Genomic DNA, 19,602 nt, shown 5'->3' on the forward strand with positions numbered 1-19,602 from the left:
TTTTCTGTGGTGGCTCTTCGATTGTGGAATGCTCTCCCCAAGGGAGGCTCGCCTGGTGCCATCGTTACATGTCTTTAGACACCAGGCAAAAACATTCCTCTTTACCCAGGCCCATGGCTATTAAATAATCTATGTCCTGTAGAAGTGTGGGTATTACTATAATTTCACCATTATGCTGTCTGTCAATATGCTTTTTACTGTGTTTTTATCACTGAGGTCTTGTAATGTGTTTTGAATGTTGTACACCACCCTGAGATCTTTTGTTTTTCCCCCATAGATATTTATTGAAATTTTCAGAATATTACAAAATGCAAAATGCAAAAAAGAAAAAAAATACAAATTAAAAATAGTTAAAAACAATTCCATCTTCCTTTACTTAACTTTCATTTGCTTATTTCCCGGACTTCCTCACCCCTCCCTTTCCTGTATTCCACTTCAATTTGTTAATTCAGCAAATCCTTCCCCACTTTATTTATTCTAATCTTTCATTACATTACCTTACTCTATTTTCCTCATTATCTTATAAAAAACCTTATAATTCAAAACCTAAATCTTATTTTTAATAACTTCTCATAACCATTATGTTCTTTCCTAATCCTTTAAACATTTATACTAAAGCCAGACAATTTCGTTTCAAACATCCTTCTAACATTCATCGGTTATGTAAGACAGTCCTAGTAACAAAATAAAGAAGAAAAAATAAAACAATCCAATCTTCATCCAGCGTCCCTTCCTCCTGGTCCCGGGTTTGTCAGTCCATTTATCCAATTAAACTAGCACATTAACCTGGTAATCTTATATCCGAGGCTTTTAAGTCTCTTCCATGTCCCTTCCACGGTTTTTCTTCATATTCTCCTTTCACTCGTGTGAACTCCAATTTAATAGTGCTTTTGCCCCTTTTCAACCAATCAGTCCCTTTTCCACAGTACAGACTGAGCTTCATGTAGTACTTAAAAGTATATTTCAAAATCCCTCCAAACTTTAGAGCCCCCATATCTCCAAACCTCTCATGGCCCATTGCCAGACTCGGAAAGTCCATATATCCCTGCTCAGGGGGGTCAATCCAACCCCCCATTTCCAATCCAGTCCAAACTTTATCTTTCCGAGTCTGATTTTTTCAAAGATCAGTTGCCAGATCCAAAGGCTCATGTTCCTGCAGGGCCGCAACCTCCATCTCTGGCTCCATTTCTGACTCCCAAAATTCAGCAGAATCCTCTTCTTTCATCTGTTCTGTCAAGGCACACTCCTGGTTTGATTCCTGGGTAGGCTCCATACCTTTTCCTGCTGCCTGTCCAAAATTTCCCGCTGTCTTCTTAAGATTTCCAACCAAGTCAGTCATCAAATTCATTCCCTCATGTAATTCTTCCAATAGAGCATTTGTTTTGTAAAAAATGCACAACAACATTTCTGAATGCATTGTCCTTCAAGGTCACCAGTCAATTCCCACGTGTTATACTGTAGCGGCTGGAAACTCCCTGGAATTAGTTACAGTTTCACAGTCTCCCTCTAGGGGGAAAACTTCTGTTGCAAATCCAACCCCAAAGTTTCTTTTTTCTTCTTCCCTTTTTTTCTTTTAGATACTTTGTCAATCGTTGTTATTTTAAAATGTGAAAGGAAACAGTGGAATCACAATGTTTCTCTTCTTTTAACTATCTGTCAAAAGACTTCTGTCTCTGGTCAATGAGCGTCAAACGTTAGTCCTGACACCCCGCTCCCGGGTCAGGACGGTGGAAAATTACTTTACTTTAAACTTACTTCTGCAGGTTAAGACAGTCCAAAGAAAGCTCCCCCTTCTCCTTCTGCTGCCGAAGGGGGGGTTCAACTATTTTAGATGATGAAATCCACTCCTTTAATGGTGATTTTCAAAGCTCTAGTTTACTTTGTCTTTGCTTTGTTCAGTCTTCAGGGAAACGGAAGGCTGACTTCCTGTTTAGACCTTCCCATTTCAGTACCAAATTGTAGTAAATTTTTAAGTCCGATTCCTTTCTGTTCCCAATTCCTAATTTATAGTCCAATTTTTCAAGGTTTAGGTACTCACGGTGATTATTTTTAGAATCCAAATTGTCCCAAAAAGAAGGCAGTGCTCTCCAACAACGGCTATGCGGCTTCGCTCCACGGAAAGAGCAGTTGACTCACAGCACCGCGCCGCTTCCCCCTCTTCGCATCAGAGCCCGTTAGTGGGTTCCTTTGCGGGTTGGGAGGGCGCTAAGGGTGCCTGCCGAGTCCCATGGTCACAGGCTTCATCCGCCTGTGATTTTTTAAGGGGTCCCCGCTTTGCCGTAGTGGAAAGGACCCGTTTCACGCGGAGCTTGTCCCTCCAGTTCAGAGGGAGTCCGCCATTGCCGATGGCGCCACCCCGGAAGTCCACCCTGAGATCTTTTGATAAAGGGTGGTATATAAATTGGATAAAGAAGGAGGAGGTAGGAACTGTAACTACTAGCCTGGGTGTAAGGCGATATTATATAGGTAAAGGTAAAGGGACCCCTGACCATTAGGTCCAGTCGTGGCCGACTCTGGGGTTGCGGCACTCATCTCACTTTATTGGCCAAGGGAGCCGGTGTGCAGCTTCCGGGTCATGTGGCCAGCATGACTAAGCCGCTTCTAGTGAACCAGAGCAGCACACGGAAACGCCGTTTATCTTCCCGCCAGAGCAGTGCCTATTTACTTGCACTTTGATGTGCTTTCGAACTGCTAGGTTGGCAGGAACAGGGACCGAGCAATGGGAGCTCACCCCGTTGCGGGGATTCGAACCGCCGATCTTCTGATCAGCAAGTCCTAGGCTCTGTGGTTTAACCCACAGCGCCACCCGCGTCCTGTAGTTCATTTCAAGCAGTGATAGAGAAACTTTCCCCTTCACCAGCAGACCAAAACTGTTTCTGACCTACCCATCCTGGGTTTAATTTAACAGTTGGGTGGATGACAAATTCCATCACCTGACAGCACAATAACCCTCTTCCAGCACACCTTCGCAGAGGGTTGCTCCAAGATCAGGAAGGTGGTGGCATTGAAACCCTTGCTGAAACAGAGCTTCCCCCCTCCATTTTAGGAGGAGTTTCCATGCAAACACTTTTCTGATTCTGGAGCAAGGCAGACTCCTACTTGTGGGAAGGCTCAGGGTGGCAGGAGATGATATAGTGTTTATTAATATCCTTCCTAACTTGCGCCAGCAAGTTCCTTTACTTAGCAGAGTGCATTGCCCCTTTACACAGCAGAAAACTAGTTGCAAACTCGCTTGTGTTTCTTAAGACAATACACAATTCAATCTGGCTTGTCTGGATTGAAATGTCTTCTAATATTTTCCTGGTAAGACCCCTTGAATTCCCCCTAAAAGAATAAAGACACCACAGTCTTATTCATAAGCAATAAAAATAAAGTTTACTCACAATCAGCCAAAGCACACTGTGATCCCTGAATGCAGGCTTTAGGCTTAAGGTTACAAATATGTAAAAACAGGTTTACCCCATAAGGGAGATGACCTGGGGGACTGCTTGGCTGGCAGCCAGCAGTTCAGTCCAGGAAGTTCGCAGGACGAAAGGAAGATGGAAAAGAGAGAGAGAGAGGCAGTATGCCTTTATTGGCTATTTGCAGTATGGTAGCGCTGCAGAGAGCTTGCTGGGGAGACCATGCATTAAAAAGGGACTCAAAAGTACTTAAACAAGGTTTTAATTACAAAAACAAAAACTCCTTTTACACTAAACACATTAACAAACAAACATGACCCATCCCCCAGGGTAATGGGAGAGCTAGGTGCTGCTCCTTATATACTACACCCAATTGCTGACACAGCTTAATCAATACAACTCAGCAGCACCTGCTATGTTTCACAGCTGTAAAGCTGGGTCTCGTTATTTTGCTCTGGCCCCTTAAAGACATACACATCAGGTGGAACAATGATGAACCTTTACATTTAAAGAAACCATTCAACAGCCTTGTCCTGTCACCAGGTCTGGAAAGGTCACGCCCACCCACTAGTCATATGCAAGGAAGGAAGCTCCAGGCCAGGAGGAACAGGAAGTTTCAACTGGCTGTACCAAACATTCCCTTGCATGTCCACTCTAGGAAAACAAGGAATGTTGTATTTGACTGCTCCCAGTGGAAAACATTCCACACCACTGCCCATGCACTGATGGCTGGTGAGAGTGCACCTTGTTCCAGCAAATGAGCAAGAGGCCCCACTTTAAGCTCCTTACTGCACCTTTCAAGCCATGTGGGTACCTGCCCCCATACACATAATCACATTGGATGACAAATTCTGCCACCTGATGCTTTGCAGCCACATTGGGGAGCTTGGACCCTAAGGCCAGCATCAGCAAGGGCTCCCCGAAGTCTCCATAATGTTATATGTGCATTAATACATGTATTTAAGAGAGATGCAAAGGAACTGAAACCTGCTGCAAAGTCTACAGAATTTGGATCTATGAACAGAATGACAGAGAATTCCTATGCATATTTAATTCAGGGAAGAAGAAGAAGAAGAATGCAAGGAGTAAGTAACTTTAAACTTCCAAATCTTCGGTGGTGGTGTGGGGGCGAGAATAAATTGCAAATAATTCTGGATGCATTCCACATCCATGCTGAGAAAGGTCAGCCTTTAGCCCCTTCCGTTTCCAAGGAATAGCTGCCGTTTGGCATCCCTTGGGGTACAACATTGTCCTCAAGCTCTTCTTCTATTTCTTGGTACACTTGATAAAACAGGATTCCTATAGCTGTGGGAGACAGAGAAATGTTTGTCAGAATGTCAGGGGGGAGAGGAAAAAATTTCCTCCAGTTCCAAATTTCAGGCAGTAAGCATTTATCCTTATGCCACCAAAATAGCCCTAGGGATGTAAGAAGGCGCCATTTTCCTTCCACCCAGTATTCATCGCATGCGGTACACTTTCTTCTCTGTTGCAGTTCATCTCCCACCAGAAACTATTTTATTCAGTGTGCCCAGTGTGTGGCGAAATGCGGTAACTTACATAATATACATATTTGACTATGCCTTCATCGGGGGACTGAAAGCTACAGTAGCAGCAGATACAAAATGTATTCCCGGGACTGATTCCTGTTCCAGACATAGGGTGAGTAAGAGAAGCTTACAAGGTCTGGTTCTGTTGCTATTTTTGTCACAATTCTCTAACCACCCTGAACAACCCCTGCATGCAAGAGAGAGGTGTCACTTGACTAGGCGGAACCCCCAAATCTGCAAAAGCTCAAGAGGTAACGGCATCCAGGGAATGCCTATCTTTTCCTTGCAACCAACAAGAAGGCCCTCTCAAGAGATGCCACCGCCTCCAGAAGGAAGCCATGGCCTCCATGCCCCCTGCAAGAGATGCAAGTCCATGTCCAACCCCCCATCACTCTATCTTTTTTTAACTTACCGGCAATGAAGAAAAGCAGAAAGCAAGACCAAGCCATGAAGAAGGACCACCCACGGTTATTCACAGGAACTTGTGGAGTGTATTTCCCAGTATATACAGACATTGCTATCAACGTAGCGACCACTAGGAAGGAGTAAATAGAGGAGTATTCATAATACCCCTTAGTTTACACAGTTGCCCTGCCCCACTCTGTCCCTGTTGGGAAATGCTGACCATTGCCCCGTGTGGCGAGCTGCATCACTGCAGTTTCTCAGTACAGCAGCTGCTGGGCTGACGCCTTCCAAGATGGCTACCGATTCCTCCTGGGAAGGAAAGAGTATAAGGAGGCTAAGGGACTCTGCATGAGTGACCAAGTTCTACCTGAGATCTGGTGGGTCAGATCTTGCTCTTGGGGCTTGGCTTCTAATCTGACGCCTCCTGAATCCTGCCTCGTCCTCTGGTCCTCATTGCTTTTTTGGTTCCTCCTGACTCACTACAGACTGCTGCCCTGTTGTCCTGTCCAGTCAACCAATGATGCAGATATAGGGGAAGTTGGACATTCCAATTGTCATTTGTGGATAAACCAGAAAGGCTTGTTACCAGAAACTGGGGGAAGGTCCGCACAGGTACACATGGTCAGAGGTGGCACACTTCATAGGTTTGCTTTTAAAGCAGGCAAGTGCCCAAATGACCTGTCCCAAGAGGAAGCTCAACCTGCCCTGGTTTTGCACAAGTCATGGTCCTGGGTGAACCTTCCAGTTGAAAGCAGGAAGTCCAGTGACTCACACCGAGACACAAAAAGACATCTCCCACTGGAAGTGATGGAGTCCAAGCTGATGCTCAGAAAAGGCAACTCATGAGATTGAAGCATTGGGATCCTCTTAGAAGTGGCACTGTGTTCTTTGGGCAGGAGGGGTACGATGGCATTGTTCTGAGAGTTGTTCTTGGTTGCCAGCAGCAGCCACACTTTGGTGTGTGCACAATGGTGGGGCTGCTGCCCCCCACCTTGCCGTCTTCTTACCCTGCTCTTCCCCATCCCCATTCCAACATTGGGAGCTGCTTGAAGGGAGTCAAGGCCAAAGCAACCAACTATGCAGAAGCGCTGCAAATAATCTAATATGGTGGATGAGTACTTTGGACCCACAGAAGCCTATAATCATTTCCCCCCAATTTTTTTAATGGCACAGGGTGGTTGGTATTCAACTAACATTTACTCAGAGCAGAGCCATAGAAATTACTGGACCTATTTAAAGAAATATTACAGTACGATGAATTCGCAAGCAGGATTTAAACTATGAGCATCAGAAGGATTTAGAGATTATTGTATGATTGTTATAAGAGAGGGAAGACAGGGTGCAGCAAGGGGGAGTAATAAAAAAAACACCATGGGAAATAGGGTGGGAAGTCAACCAAGCAAAAGAAAAAAAATATTATGCATTGGAATGTATATGTGAAATTTTTGAAAATTTATTAAATGTAATTAGAAATACAACTAAAAGCTGAAATTAATGGACCTAGGTTAGTCTTTTATTTATTTATTTATTTGAATTTATACACTGCTTTGGTGTTGTAGTTGTTGTTTTAAAAAAGTGGTTTACAACTCGGAGTTAATTTCAATGGGTTTACTCTTGAGTAAAGGTTTGTTGAATACAATCCACAACGATTCTCACATAATACACCCAAGTTGCTCCACTATCAATCTGGACATTACTGTTTGTGCCAATCTTCAGAGTGTAAATAGTGCTTTAAAAAAGAAGAAAAAGAAGAGCAATAATAACCAGGCATCACAGATTAGGAGATTATGCATTAGGGTTTTGTTTTGGGATTTTTGCAAGCTTTATCAGATTAGGAAAATTTGTTGGGGCCATCCTCCACCCCCAACATGGCAGAAGTATACAACTTGCAATGCTAACATTAAGTATGTAAGACAAGCCTGCTGGATCAGGCCGATGACAAATCCAATTCAGCATCCTGTTCTCATCATGGCCAGCTAGATGACAAAACCCACAAATAGGATGTGAGATCAAACAGGCACTTCCATGGTTGCCAGCAACTGGTGTTTAGAAGCAGGTCACCTCCAACAGTGGAGGTACAGTTCAGGCCCACCTAGAAACTTCCTGACCATGACAGGTCAGGAAAGTCAACCCCGAACTTGGCAGAAGGGGACATTCAGTGACTGAAATACCTGGCACGGCGCCATGTTTGTTCATTAACTTGTTCACCCTCTTGCTTTTCTTGCAGATGGAGAACCACATGAAAACAACAACCAGAATGGCTCCATCGGTTGCCCCAAGCACAAGGAATCCTATGACAGTGACATTGTACACTGCAAAAGAGAAACAACAGTAATCATCGTCATCATGTGGCACCAATGCTCTGGAATTTCTTGGGAGGGGGAGTTTGTTTTTGTCCTTCCCTTTTGCAAGGTTAATTTATGAGTCTAGTATGCTACAGCATCATGTACATTTAAAGCACTCTTTAAAGCACTTTAACCGTTGTGGCTTCCCCCTACCCCAAAGAATCCTGGGAACTGTAGTTTGTTACGAGTGCTTTAAATGTCTGGTGTGGGTGTGACTACCTTTCATCTCCAGAGTCAATTGCTTCCAGGCATTACCTCTCCCTCCCCTTTTACCGAGGACTGAGCATGTCCTGAAATTAGCCACAGGATTACATTTATCTCCCATGACAAAGGGAGATTCTGCGTTAGCTCAAACCCAGAAAGAAGAAACAGGAGGAGAAGGCTAGAAATTGCTCGTGTGCATTTGAGACGAGCTTTATATGCAGGAATTATTAGCAAAGGGCGCTCTGTTTGACATGGAGATGAGATATATAGTGGTACCTCTGGACACACACATCTCCGGTTGTGTATCCTTCAGGATGCGAATGTGGCAAACCCAGAAGTATTTTTTCTGAGTTTCTCCACATGCACAGAAGCGCTCTATGCACCATGCACAGAAGCAGCACCTCTGGGGGGCCACTAGGGGGCGCATCGGAAGATGGCTGACAATAACATCTCTCCGACCCACACGAGGTAATTTGGAGGCTGTGATGGGAGTAAATAGCCTCCCTACCCCCCCCCCCCAGGATTGTGGGGTGGGACTGCCCTTGCCTGCTGTGCCCTATACCACCCCCGTATTTGTGGGGATGGGGGCACTAGCCACAATGCCCTCCTGTGGGATTTCGGCGCTCCTGGACGCCGTCTCTGATCCGCGCCACTAGCTGCAAGAACTTCAAAAGAAACAATTTGGATGAAGGAATGCACATATTTCAAGGAAGGAGGGGGAGTAAAGACTGCTAACAGAAGAGATCTCTGATAAAACAAGACAAGATTAAATCATGAGAAGATACGCCAAGACTCGGTATGGCAAATGACTGATGGGGGAGGGGAAAAAAACTTTCCTTTCTTTCCTTATGTGATTAAACAAGAATCCCCTCCCCTCACGAGTCAGAAATGTCGTTTTAAGGACTTAAGCTGTGGATTTAAGGCTGTGTGGAGATACACTTTCGAACCAAAGCATGTTTTAAGAAGAGCGTGGAATGTATAAGAGCTTTGGAATGACGCAGTTAGAAATGCCGTCGCCATATTGGGAAGTTCTGTCGGAGGACTTGAGTCTGGGAAGAGAAATAGAGAAATAGAGCTGTTTTTATATTGTGGGTGAAACTCCTCAGAGGGACTTAAGAGCGTCAGTTTTGCGAGATTAATGATGGAAAGAGCGATGTTATCTATGAAGGCGATGATATATGGAAACCATCTCGATTTGAGGATTGGAAGAACGGAAAAATTCACACAGGATTATGATTGGTGTTTATCGGCTTAAGGAGACTATCAGAAGAGATCATAAAGAAAAAAGAGAAAATATATGAACAAGAGGTGATGTGGAAACAGCAAGATAAGACTGGATAGAATTATGAACTCTGTTTGGACTGATTTGGACTGATTTGGACATTAACGCAGTAGCAAGAAGATGACCAGAATCCCCCTTCGGATCTTGAAATATGGGTCCCCCCAACAAAATTTAAAATTCGGCTTTGTAATTCGGAATTTATGTGATGTGATTTAATTTGATTTGATTGGCCAGTTAATAAAAATTATATATAAAAAAACCAGAAGCAGCACCTCTGGTTGCGGATTCCTCAGGATCCGACCAGAGCTCCAGAATGGATTCCATGCACAACTGGAGCTACCACTGTAAATAATAATAATAATAATAATTTATTTGTACCCCGCCCATCTGGCTGGGTTTCCCCAGCCACTTTGGGCAGCTTCCAACAAAGATTAAAAATACATTAAAATGTCACACATTAAAAACTTTCCTGAACAGGGATATAAGATAAGATCTAGATCTAGCTGCTGTTAAAAAACAGAGGAGCAGCGACTGGCAAGAAGAAGAAGAAAAGTTGGCGAACCCATACCCTCCAAGTGTCCCCATTTTCCAAAGATAGTAATCCAATTTACAGAAGCCATCCTAGTTTCTAATTTGATCCCGGAATGACCTGCTTTACTTTGGACGTCCCTATTTTAATCGGATAAATGCTGGAGGGTTTGGAATTATGTGACCCCCCCCCCCCGCCACCAAACCAAGAAGATAAGTAACTATACAACCTATAGAAGACATCTGAAGGCAGCCCTGTATAGGGAAGATTTTTTAAAAAATATTTAATGTTTTATTATGTTTTTATGTATGTTGGAAGCCACCCAGAGTGGCTGGGGCAACCCAGTCTGGTGGGTGGGGTCTCTATTTTCATCAGAGAAATGTTGGAGTGCATGCTGCCCTAGATGGGGGCATTTCATCCAAGGTGTTTGGAGTGATCGTCACCAACCAGCCACTTACCCCAATCTCGTTCCAGGGATACGCAGGTTGATAGGAAACACTGCTTTAAGAGGTCTTCATAAGCAGGTCCGAAAATGGAAGGCCAAACAACCCAGGGCCCAGTAAACATAGCAGTAAGTAGCATCGCCGTGCTGAGTGTTAGAAGACCCAGGCAGCCAAATCTGAGAAAAGGGACTTGCCACATTGCCGGCGGTCTTCTTAAGGTGGATCTTTAGGCGGAAGAACTGCAGAACTAGTCAAAGCTCTTCGGTGCTATCGCATAGGAACACCGCAGGCAAGAGGGAGGAAAAGGAACAGGAAGCAGCAAAGATATTAATAACAGGGAATATCCCTGGCGTGTGTGATGCAAGCTATCATTAGCTGCGTACAAAGTGCAAAGTTTTTCAAAGTCAGACATATGTACGGTTGGCCCATATGGTGCAAAGGGAAGTCATATATGAAATGGGACTTTCCTTCGTGTTTCCTCCTCCTTTCCTTAAACCCCTGTGTGTTGGTAGCAGGGCAGACATCATCATCATCATAAATTATTAAACATGATTAACCTCCAGTCCATGAGACAAATTAGACCCGGCAGGAGTGCTGAACTCGACCCACGAGGCTGTTTTCTACAAGCTGCCCCCAGCTGCCCCACATCTGTCAGGTCTGGGGCATATAAAAACATGGCTATAAAGGAACAGCACTGACAGCGATCCCCACTGGGATCTGCTGTGCTAGGGAACCCCATAGCACAGCTGGGGGGGGAGGCTTGCTGTCAGTTTCAACCTCCTGATCAATGCTAAGAGTGAGCCCCTTCCCAATTTCCACCTGGTATCGTGATATTGAGCACTAGACAGGTGGTTGATCTGGCTCCCACCTGTCAAAGCAGCCAGCCAGGGATGGGAAGCTCGGGATCCAGCCAGAAAAGTCCCCCCACCCCTTATCAGATCTTTATAGCAGAAGGCATCTTGCCAACAAAACGGGCTCCAAGCAGTTTGGCAGCAGGGTTCACAGCCCTTGGATTGCCTAATGTACGGCTCTTGCTTTCTGGCAGTTGTTATCACCTATTTAATGGTTACGCCACCCAGTCAGCTTGATACATCACACAAGGGAGAGAGAAGCTGGGAAGCCATTGGCCCCACCTGCACACACCTGTCGCTGCAGCCTCTCATGTGTTGGGGGTTGAAAGTCTCCAGCAAAGAGCTGAGCCTTGTTGATAAGACTCTCCACATGGAAGGTCGAGAACTGAGTGCTGCTGGGTGTGACACATTTTCTCAGGCTGGCATTAGCAGCTGTCAATATCTTGTTGACCTTTCACTCATTTATGAAATAGTGTTCCAAGCTGACAAGTACCATTGTTCCCTTAGGCCCTTGTCTTTTCATTAGACAAATGATGCATACCCTTCAACCGTCCCAATTTCTCCGGGACACTCCCAGAATTACAGAAGCCATCCCAGCTTCTGATTCGATCAAGGAATGTCATGATTTTTCCCTCTAGCACAGCCACCGCTGAGCATTGCCCTGAGCTTCTCAATGGCTGCTGTCGCCGGCCTCCTCCAGAACTCTCCTTTTGAATCCACTAGTGCTCATCCCTGGAATATCTAAAGTTATAATAAATACTCTGTCTGAGCATGTGCAGAGTGTGTTCTTCTTACCGCTGACGGGTCATTCTCTGGGATCAGAAGGAAGGGCTTGTCACACTGTGTTAGGGTCTAGCCTCTGCCCTTCCTAAGCTTGGAGCAAATCCACTGTGAAGGGTAGTAGGAGATGAGTGATTGGCTCAATGGGTATGGTAAATTCATCAACTTCTCTTTCAAGTCTATTTCTGAAATTCTTTTGTAATAAGACAGCTGCTTTGAGATCTTGTATTGAATGTCCTGGGAGACTGAAGTCTTCTCCTACTGGTTTCTCTGTCTTGTGATTTCTGATGTCAGATTTATGTCCATTTATCCTTTGGCGTAGGGTTTGGCCTGTTTATCCAATATAGAGAGCTGAAGGGCACTGCTGGCATATGATGGCATACATAATGTTGCTGAATTACAAATTATTAACAAACTGAAAACAATGGAGAGACCTGGTCTGAATAGAGATATTGGATTCTATTTTTGGTCATCTGCATACTATCGCTTGCTTTTTCCTGTAGGACTAATTGCAGTCATTAACAGTTGTCAACAGGTTTACTATACCCATTGAGTCAATCACCCATCTCCCACTACCCTTCTGAGAAATACCCCACCCCACCCTCCCACTATATACAAGGGTCTGGTGACGTCTGTTTCTGTGTATCTGAAGAAGTGTGCATGCACACGAAAGCTTATACCCAGAACAAACTTAGCTGGTCTATAAGGTGCTACTGGACAATTTTTATTTTATTTTATTTATTTCCAAATCCTGTTAGCTGTGTTTCTTTAGGCAGTAGGGGCAGGATTGCTGCATGTCTTACGTCACAGAATACAGTTGCTCTATTTGAAGATATCCTCTGTTTTGAAGGCTGACCAGTTCAAGATGGCTTTAAATTTAAAGAACACTGTTATTGTTATTGTATGGATTTGATTTATTGGCTTCAATTTTTCTTTTTAAAGAACACCATGAAAGGAAAGTGAGGAGGAGGGCTTGAAGCTGCCCACTCACAATGAGCGCTTTCAACAGTAAATTGAGCAAGTTTACACAGCTCATCTGGTCATTGCCCTCCTCACTGTGGTGAGATATATTGTATTTCTATTTACTATGTAGTGGCTATTTCTCCACTTGCATCTATAGAACACCAGTGCAGTTGTCCTATATTACTTCTGGAACAGTATAAACGTGGTGCAGAGATCGTAATCGTACCACCACTTGCGGTGGGGCTGCCCAACCATCAGGCGTCAGTGGCTCCAACCCCCAAGGCAGGTCGCCAGGAACAGATAAGACAATGAAAAGTTCTTATCAATTGCTTTTTATTCAATATTCACAGAGAGAGGGTTGGAAATGCTGCCTCTTGGAATAATGGTGTTGTCCTGGGTAAATATCCCCTTCTCCCCCACTTCCTCATTTGTCATCCTTTCTACGGGTGGCACTGAGGGCCCCCTGTCTTTGAGCTCCTTGCTCTCCTACTTTCAAGGCTTGCCGGGTTCTGGGAGATGGTGGGTCTGGAATGCTTTCTAGTGATAATGTCAGCCAACTGCTCCGGCTCTGTCTCCTCCTCCTCTCCCATTATTTCCCAACTTTCCCCCTCATCTGCCTCTGAGCTGTGACCTCCCTCAAACCCCTGTTGTAACTCTGAACTGCCTTCTTCTGCTCTGGAAGGGTCAGGCGGGGGAGGCGGTCTCCACCATTCCTCCTCTGCCCAGTCCCTGACATCAAAATACAATTTTTTTGAGGGGGGGAATATACTCAGAATTTTCTCATATTTCATGGGAAGAAATTGATTTACCCCACAGTTGTGCTCATTGCCAATTTCTGAAGGTCCAATAAGTCCATTAAAAGAAGAGAACTCCTGAAATTTTGCTTGTTGCAGCAAGGCTATCCATTACCAAAACGTGTTGAAATCTACAGGATTTGGGAGTAGACCTGTGGTATAGAAATGTATGGAAGCTGGCTATAGCTTAGAAAATTACCGATAATGTAATAGTGCTGAAAGGAGAACGGGAAAATGAAACCTTTTATTCCATCTGGTGGCCACTTATTTTATATACGAACCAAAAGGGTCTACGTGGAAGATATTTTATCAGCCTCATTACTACAAATCTTGTTGTCATGACCGTTGGTAATTGCTGATACTTCAGTTGGAGGAGATGACTTCTGGAAGATGGAGGTTTCCACACAACCCTGACCGAACAACAAGGGAGAAACCCGAAGGAAAGCTAAAAGAGGAACAAATATTATAAAGACATGAAAACTGGTCACTGGCGAGATTATGTTAAGCTTAGTTATCTACATTTTGTTGCACATCTATGAAAACCAATAAAAATTACTTTAAAAATGAAAGCATCTATTATTATTTATTAGATTTCTTACACTCCTTTTTACCATACCTTCCCCCTCCCTTGCCATATATTCACACATGCAATTTTTATGCAAATCTGAGCCATGTTTTATTCCTTTATTGGAAATGCAGACTCTCTCTCTTCCCTCCCCCAACATAAGCAGTTATTGGGGGCTATTGAATCTGGGACATTTTGCATACACAGTGGGTGTTTCGCCGCTGATCTCTCTTCCGTTCTTCTAACAGAAAAGAAATTGGCAGCCTCACCCACAGCATATTTACTCCAAAGTAAGCCCAATTGGCATCAAGTGATATGCTTACCACCATAATCTGTTTCTATATTTCCCTGTCCTGCCTTTCCCATGACTCCACATAACAAGCAAATAAGAGAACCAAGTTTGTTTATAGCTGAAGTAGCCATTGTAGTTGCACCCAGAGGATTTGGACCACAACTCCCATCAGACCCAGGCATCATGCCAGACCAACAGGGATGATGGGAGTTGAAGTCCGCAACCTACGGAGAGCGCCATGTTGATTCCCCCTGGGATATAGCGATTGAGCATCCCAGGAAACAATAGCAGATGCAGTGATGGGGGGGGGGGAGGAACTCTTGTTATCAGAATGGAAGCAAACCTCAGTCTCCTGGATATTTCTGCTAGTCGCACTCACCAGCAACAAGGTAGAGGGAGAAGCTACACCAGGCCAAGATGAAGGACCACCCACGGTATTCCAGAGGTGTACTCCGAGTGTATTTCCCTGTGTACACACTCATTCCAATCAACGTAGTAACCACTAGGAATGAGCAAACGGAAGCACGTCAATAGTGACTCTTTCCAGAGCCAGCAGTCAGATGCACTGTTATCTACCACACCCCCACTACCTCACCCTTTTGAGCCAATCTCACCTGAAAAGCTGGGTAGAAATATTTAGCAGACTCCTAAAAACTTTTCTGCTTAGGGAAGCCTACCCAGGCACGTCAATGTGCATTTTAATCTGTGGTTCTAGCTTAGAAGGTATTCTTATGGCTGTTGATGTTATTCACTTGGGTCTTTTGATCAATTTGTTTTTAACAGTGTAACTGAGCTATACTGAGCCTGGTGGGCTCATTGTAGAATTGTTGAGTTGGAAAGGACGCCGAGAGCCATTTAGTCCTAACTCCTGCAATGCAGGAATCTCAACTAAAGCCATCCAACCTCTGCTTAAAATCCTCCAGGGAATAAGAGTCCACAACTTCCCAAGGGAGTCTGTTCCACTGTCGAACACCTGTTACTGTCCCCCCCCCCCAATTTTAATTAGCAAAACTAGAAGATACTTGACTTCCCAAATGCCACACATAGCTAATCTCGAAATAACAAAACAACGAAGGGCTTTCATTTTGGCCCATTGTCAGGCCCTCCCTTCAGCAATTCAGGAAAGCCACTATAGGAAGATACCATATGAGGAGAGGAAATTCCCCTGTGGCTCTGGGCAGCAGGAAACAACGGAGCATGCCCTTCATTTTATTATATAGACATTTTATTATATAGACATTTTATTATATAGGCAAGGTCCAAGTCCAGTCCGAAGTCAATAGTGTGGTATGGAGGCTGTGTGTCAGTGTGGTGTAGTGGTTAAGAGCGGTAGACTCCTAATCTGGGGAACCGGGTTCGCGTCTCCGCTCCTCCACATGCAGCTGCTGGGTGACCTTGGGCTAGTCACACTTCTCTGAAGTCTCTCAGCCCCACTCACCTCACAGAGTGTTTGTTGTGGGGGAGGAAGGGAAAGGAGAATGTGAGCCGCTTTGAGACTCCTTAAAGGGAGTGAAAGGCGGGATATCAAATCCAAACTCTTCTTCTTCTTCTTCTTCTTCTTCTTCTTCTTCTTCTTCTTCTTCTTCTGTCCATCAAAGCTGCAGCTGGGTCCAAGGCAGGGAGTCAGGTGGGGTCAGGAACTCTGGCAGAAGAGCAGGACAGGGTGCAGGCAGGAACAGACTAGCGACCACGTTGCTCCTGCAACCTGGGACTGGGGCTGACTGGCTTTTATCTGCCCCGAGGCATAGGGCGGCCCCGGTCCGCAGGTGACTCGCCTCTCCTGGCCTGGAGGCGAGCACTCCTCCTGCGGGAACTTAGTTCCCTCTGCCTCTCTGCCCTGAGCCTCTGCAGCTCAGGAGAGGCTGGAGGGTTAACAAACCCAGAGGCAACCTCCTATTCCCCTGACGGGGCTGAGAGTGGGGCACCTGCAGGCAATGGGCCCTCCATCACCTCAGGGGCCAGAGCAGACTCAGTTGGTGCCTGCACCTGAGGATCCAGCACAGGTGAGGGCCCTTCAAGTTCAGGCCCCAGCCCCGGCTCAGCTGGTTCTGGAGGCGGGGAATCCTGTGCAGGCTGGGATTCCTCAGGTTCAGCGTCTGAGTCCGAATCCCAGCCCATCACATACATATTTAGTCACCAGATTTTGTGCTGCCATGATAGATGATAGATAAACTTTATTCGCATTAGCCAACGGCCATAGCAACACAAAACAAGCAATATATATAATTAAAAAGACAGCAATGGGTAAAAAGGGCAATCAAATGCCCAAGATTATCGTTCAGATAGTGGCCCTTAATCTCATTGCACCCTCGATAAACCTAGGAACCTTTGCTGTTGTCTGATCATTTTGATCTGATGAAAGAAAGAACAATGTGGCTGCAGATGGGCGGCCTGGGATGGTAAGGAAGAGTGGGGTGATGGTCTCATTCCTCAGATCTTTATAAAGGGGACAGGACAGGAGAACATGAGCCACTGTTTCCGGATTGCCATGACAGATATCTGAGGAAGAATGGTCTATGCTACAACTCAGTCCTAAATTGAAGGCCCATATTGTTAGACACTTCTAGAGCCCACCCTGTGTTAACTGATCTTTTAATTTTTCTTATAAATTTTTACTCACTCATTATCTATGCTTCATTAAGTATTCTATGTATATGTTTAAATCTATGTTTGGTTCTTGCTCCCATTTATTTAATAATGATTCGCTTAGATTCACACTGTTATGCTATTTATTTAGATGTTTTGCTTATGCTGGTCTATGACCATAATAAAGTGAATTCATTCATTCACTCTTACTGCCAGAAAGTTCTTCCTGGTGTTTAGCTGGAATCTCCTTTCTTGTAACTTGAAGCCATTGGTTTGGGTCCTGCCCTCCAGTGCAGGGCAAAGCAGGAACAATTTTATGGATCTGGTTTGAGCTTAGTGGCTCTTAAGTATCATATTTTTGATACTTAAAGACCCGTGGCTATATTAGAAGAATCGGAGTAGTTGGAGAGGGGGGTGTTCTGTATCTGCAATACCTGACAGGAAAGTTGAGTTGAAGGTAGCCCTTCGTATCTGCTCCTTCTTTCCACACACCCACAAGAGTGGAGAAAGAAGGTTGCACAAGAATCCAGAAAATGTTCCCACATTCAGGAATCCTAAAACAAACACTTTGTACGCTGCAAAAGAGAAGCAACAGTGAATTAGTAATACTGGAAAATCAGATATGCTTGCCTTCTACCATTACCCCTTGTGTAGAGAAATCTCTGTATATGGATATGTATTTGGTATTGTTATAACTTTTGTTGTTGTTTAGTTGTTTAGTCGTGTCGAACTCTTCAGGACTCAATGGACCAGAGCACATCAGGCAGTCCTGTTTTCCACTGCCTCCCGCAGTTTCGTCAGATTCATGTTGGTAGCTTAGAGAACACTGTCCAACCATCTCGTCCTCTGTCGTCCCCTTCTCCTTGTGCCCTCCATCTTTCCCAACATCAGGGTCTTTCCAAGGAAGTCTTCTCTTCTCATGATGTGGCCAAAGTATTGGTGCCTCAGCTTCAGGATCTGTCCTTCCAGTGAGCACTCGGGGCCATTCCTTCAGAATGGATAGGTTTGATCTTCTTGTAGTCCATGGGACCCTCAAGAGTCTCCTCCAGCACCATAATTCAAAATAATAAGGATGGAGGTGGCAGCGTGGCAGGTGGGCGAGGTGGCTGCCACCTCTTGGCTTCTGCACCCAAGGTGGGCACCTTGCCTTGCCTCATCAGTGAGCCAGCCGCCACCCGACCCCACCCCCATCCATCTTCCCTCTCTCCACCCCCTTTCTTTTTTCTTTCTTTTTTCTTCTCCCCCTAATGCCTCAACAAATGAAACGGATTTGTAAAAATGTTACATGGAAGAAGAAGAAAAAATACGAGGCACTACACTTCTGTAAAACAAGAAAATCCTTAATAAAAAATATTAAAAAATTAAAGATAAAAAAATAAAAATCAGTGAGCCAGCCCTGATCTGGTAACAACACCCCACCCACATCCGTCGAGAGTTTAGCATATTGGCCACCAGAGAAAGACTCACCCCAATCTCGATTCAGGCTCATACATTGCTCTGCTATACAGAAGTTCCAGAGCCCTTCGTAGTAATAGCCTAATAGAGTGGGCTGAATAATCCAGTTAGTGGTACACACAGAAGCAATAAGCATTGTGGAACCAAGCAAGCAGCAGCCCAGACTGCCGAGCAGGAGAAGGATCTGCCACATTGCTGGAGGTCTCTGGAAGCTGAGCTGGGCTCTGGAGCAAAGCTCTTCGATGCAAATGCATCATTACAGATGGACCACACCCCTTGCGAACAAGCAGCCATTACCTTGGTGCAAAGTGCAAGTTTTTCATTAACCAGACTAAGGAGAAATGGCAAAGTGGGTATGCAATGTGAAATTCTGCATGATGTCAGAATCAGGCCTTTAGTGAGTGGCCCCATACCCTTTGAAAATCCCCTTACACATCAGAGAGACACCTTCTCTATTGCCCTTTCAGCAAACTTCTCTTTCAGCAAGGTTTCCAAAAGGAGACATTTACGGTATTTCTGTTTGTTTATTTCTGGGTGTGGATTGATGTACATGCCACTGTTGTTTTAAACTATATATATATATATATATATATATATATATATATATATATATGTTTTTATGTATGAAATTGTTTTAACTGTAACTGTTTTATGTAGGCTTTATTATACTGTAAATCGCTTATGGGTGCCCGATAGGAAGTGATTCGAAAATGGAACAGATAAGCATGAGTGTTATTCCCATTTGCGGGGGAAGGGGTTGGAAAACAGCGTCACAGAATTCAGAGACATGTGAATTTCTGAGGACAGCGACATATATTTATTATTTATCTGTTTAGAACAGATGTACCCCTCAGAAAGGCTCGCAGAGTGGCTTACATACAATCGATTAAAACAAGATAGTTACAGTCTAAGCTCCAGCCTCCTGCCAAAAAACGCCAGGGCACACAAGAACAGAAGAGGGAGGGAGGAGGAAAAAGTCAAACCCAGGTACCAATTTCTAAACAGCTGCTCTTATAATCCCCAGCTGGCACAGTTCAGGGGTAAGGAGGTACCTGATGCAGCTGGTCTTTCAGCAAAGCCGATGGAAGGAGCTCTGCTTCCTGCTTCTTTCACTGGGGCAGCCTGATGGAGAGGAGGCCTGATGGAGCTGGATGGAAGGT

At 44.7% G+C, this 19,602-nt stretch overlaps 1 protein-coding gene across 1 annotated transcript; it reads right to left on the reverse strand.

Moving 5' to 3' along the window:
* Nucleotides 1-13,132: 13,132 nt before the first annotated feature.
* Nucleotides 13,133-18,689, reverse strand: LOC128418485 (lens fiber membrane intrinsic protein-like). The gene is made up of 4 exons (XM_053398198.1): nt 18,455-18,689; nt 17,422-17,562; nt 14,781-14,903; nt 13,133-13,989 (listed from the first exon to the last, which is right to left on the reverse strand). The coding sequence occupies exons 1-4, from the start codon at nt 18,633-18,635 to the stop codon at nt 13,835-13,837; spliced, it is 600 nt and encodes a 199-aa protein (XP_053254173.1). The 5' UTR covers nt 18,636-18,689; the 3' UTR covers nt 13,133-13,834.
* Between the last annotated feature and the right edge of the window lie 913 nt (nt 18,690-19,602).

This window comes from Podarcis raffonei, chromosome 8 (assembly GCF_027172205.1).
Source record: "Podarcis raffonei isolate rPodRaf1 chromosome 8, rPodRaf1.pri, whole genome shotgun sequence".
Taxonomy (NCBI): domain Eukaryota; kingdom Metazoa; phylum Chordata; class Lepidosauria; order Squamata; family Lacertidae; genus Podarcis; species Podarcis raffonei.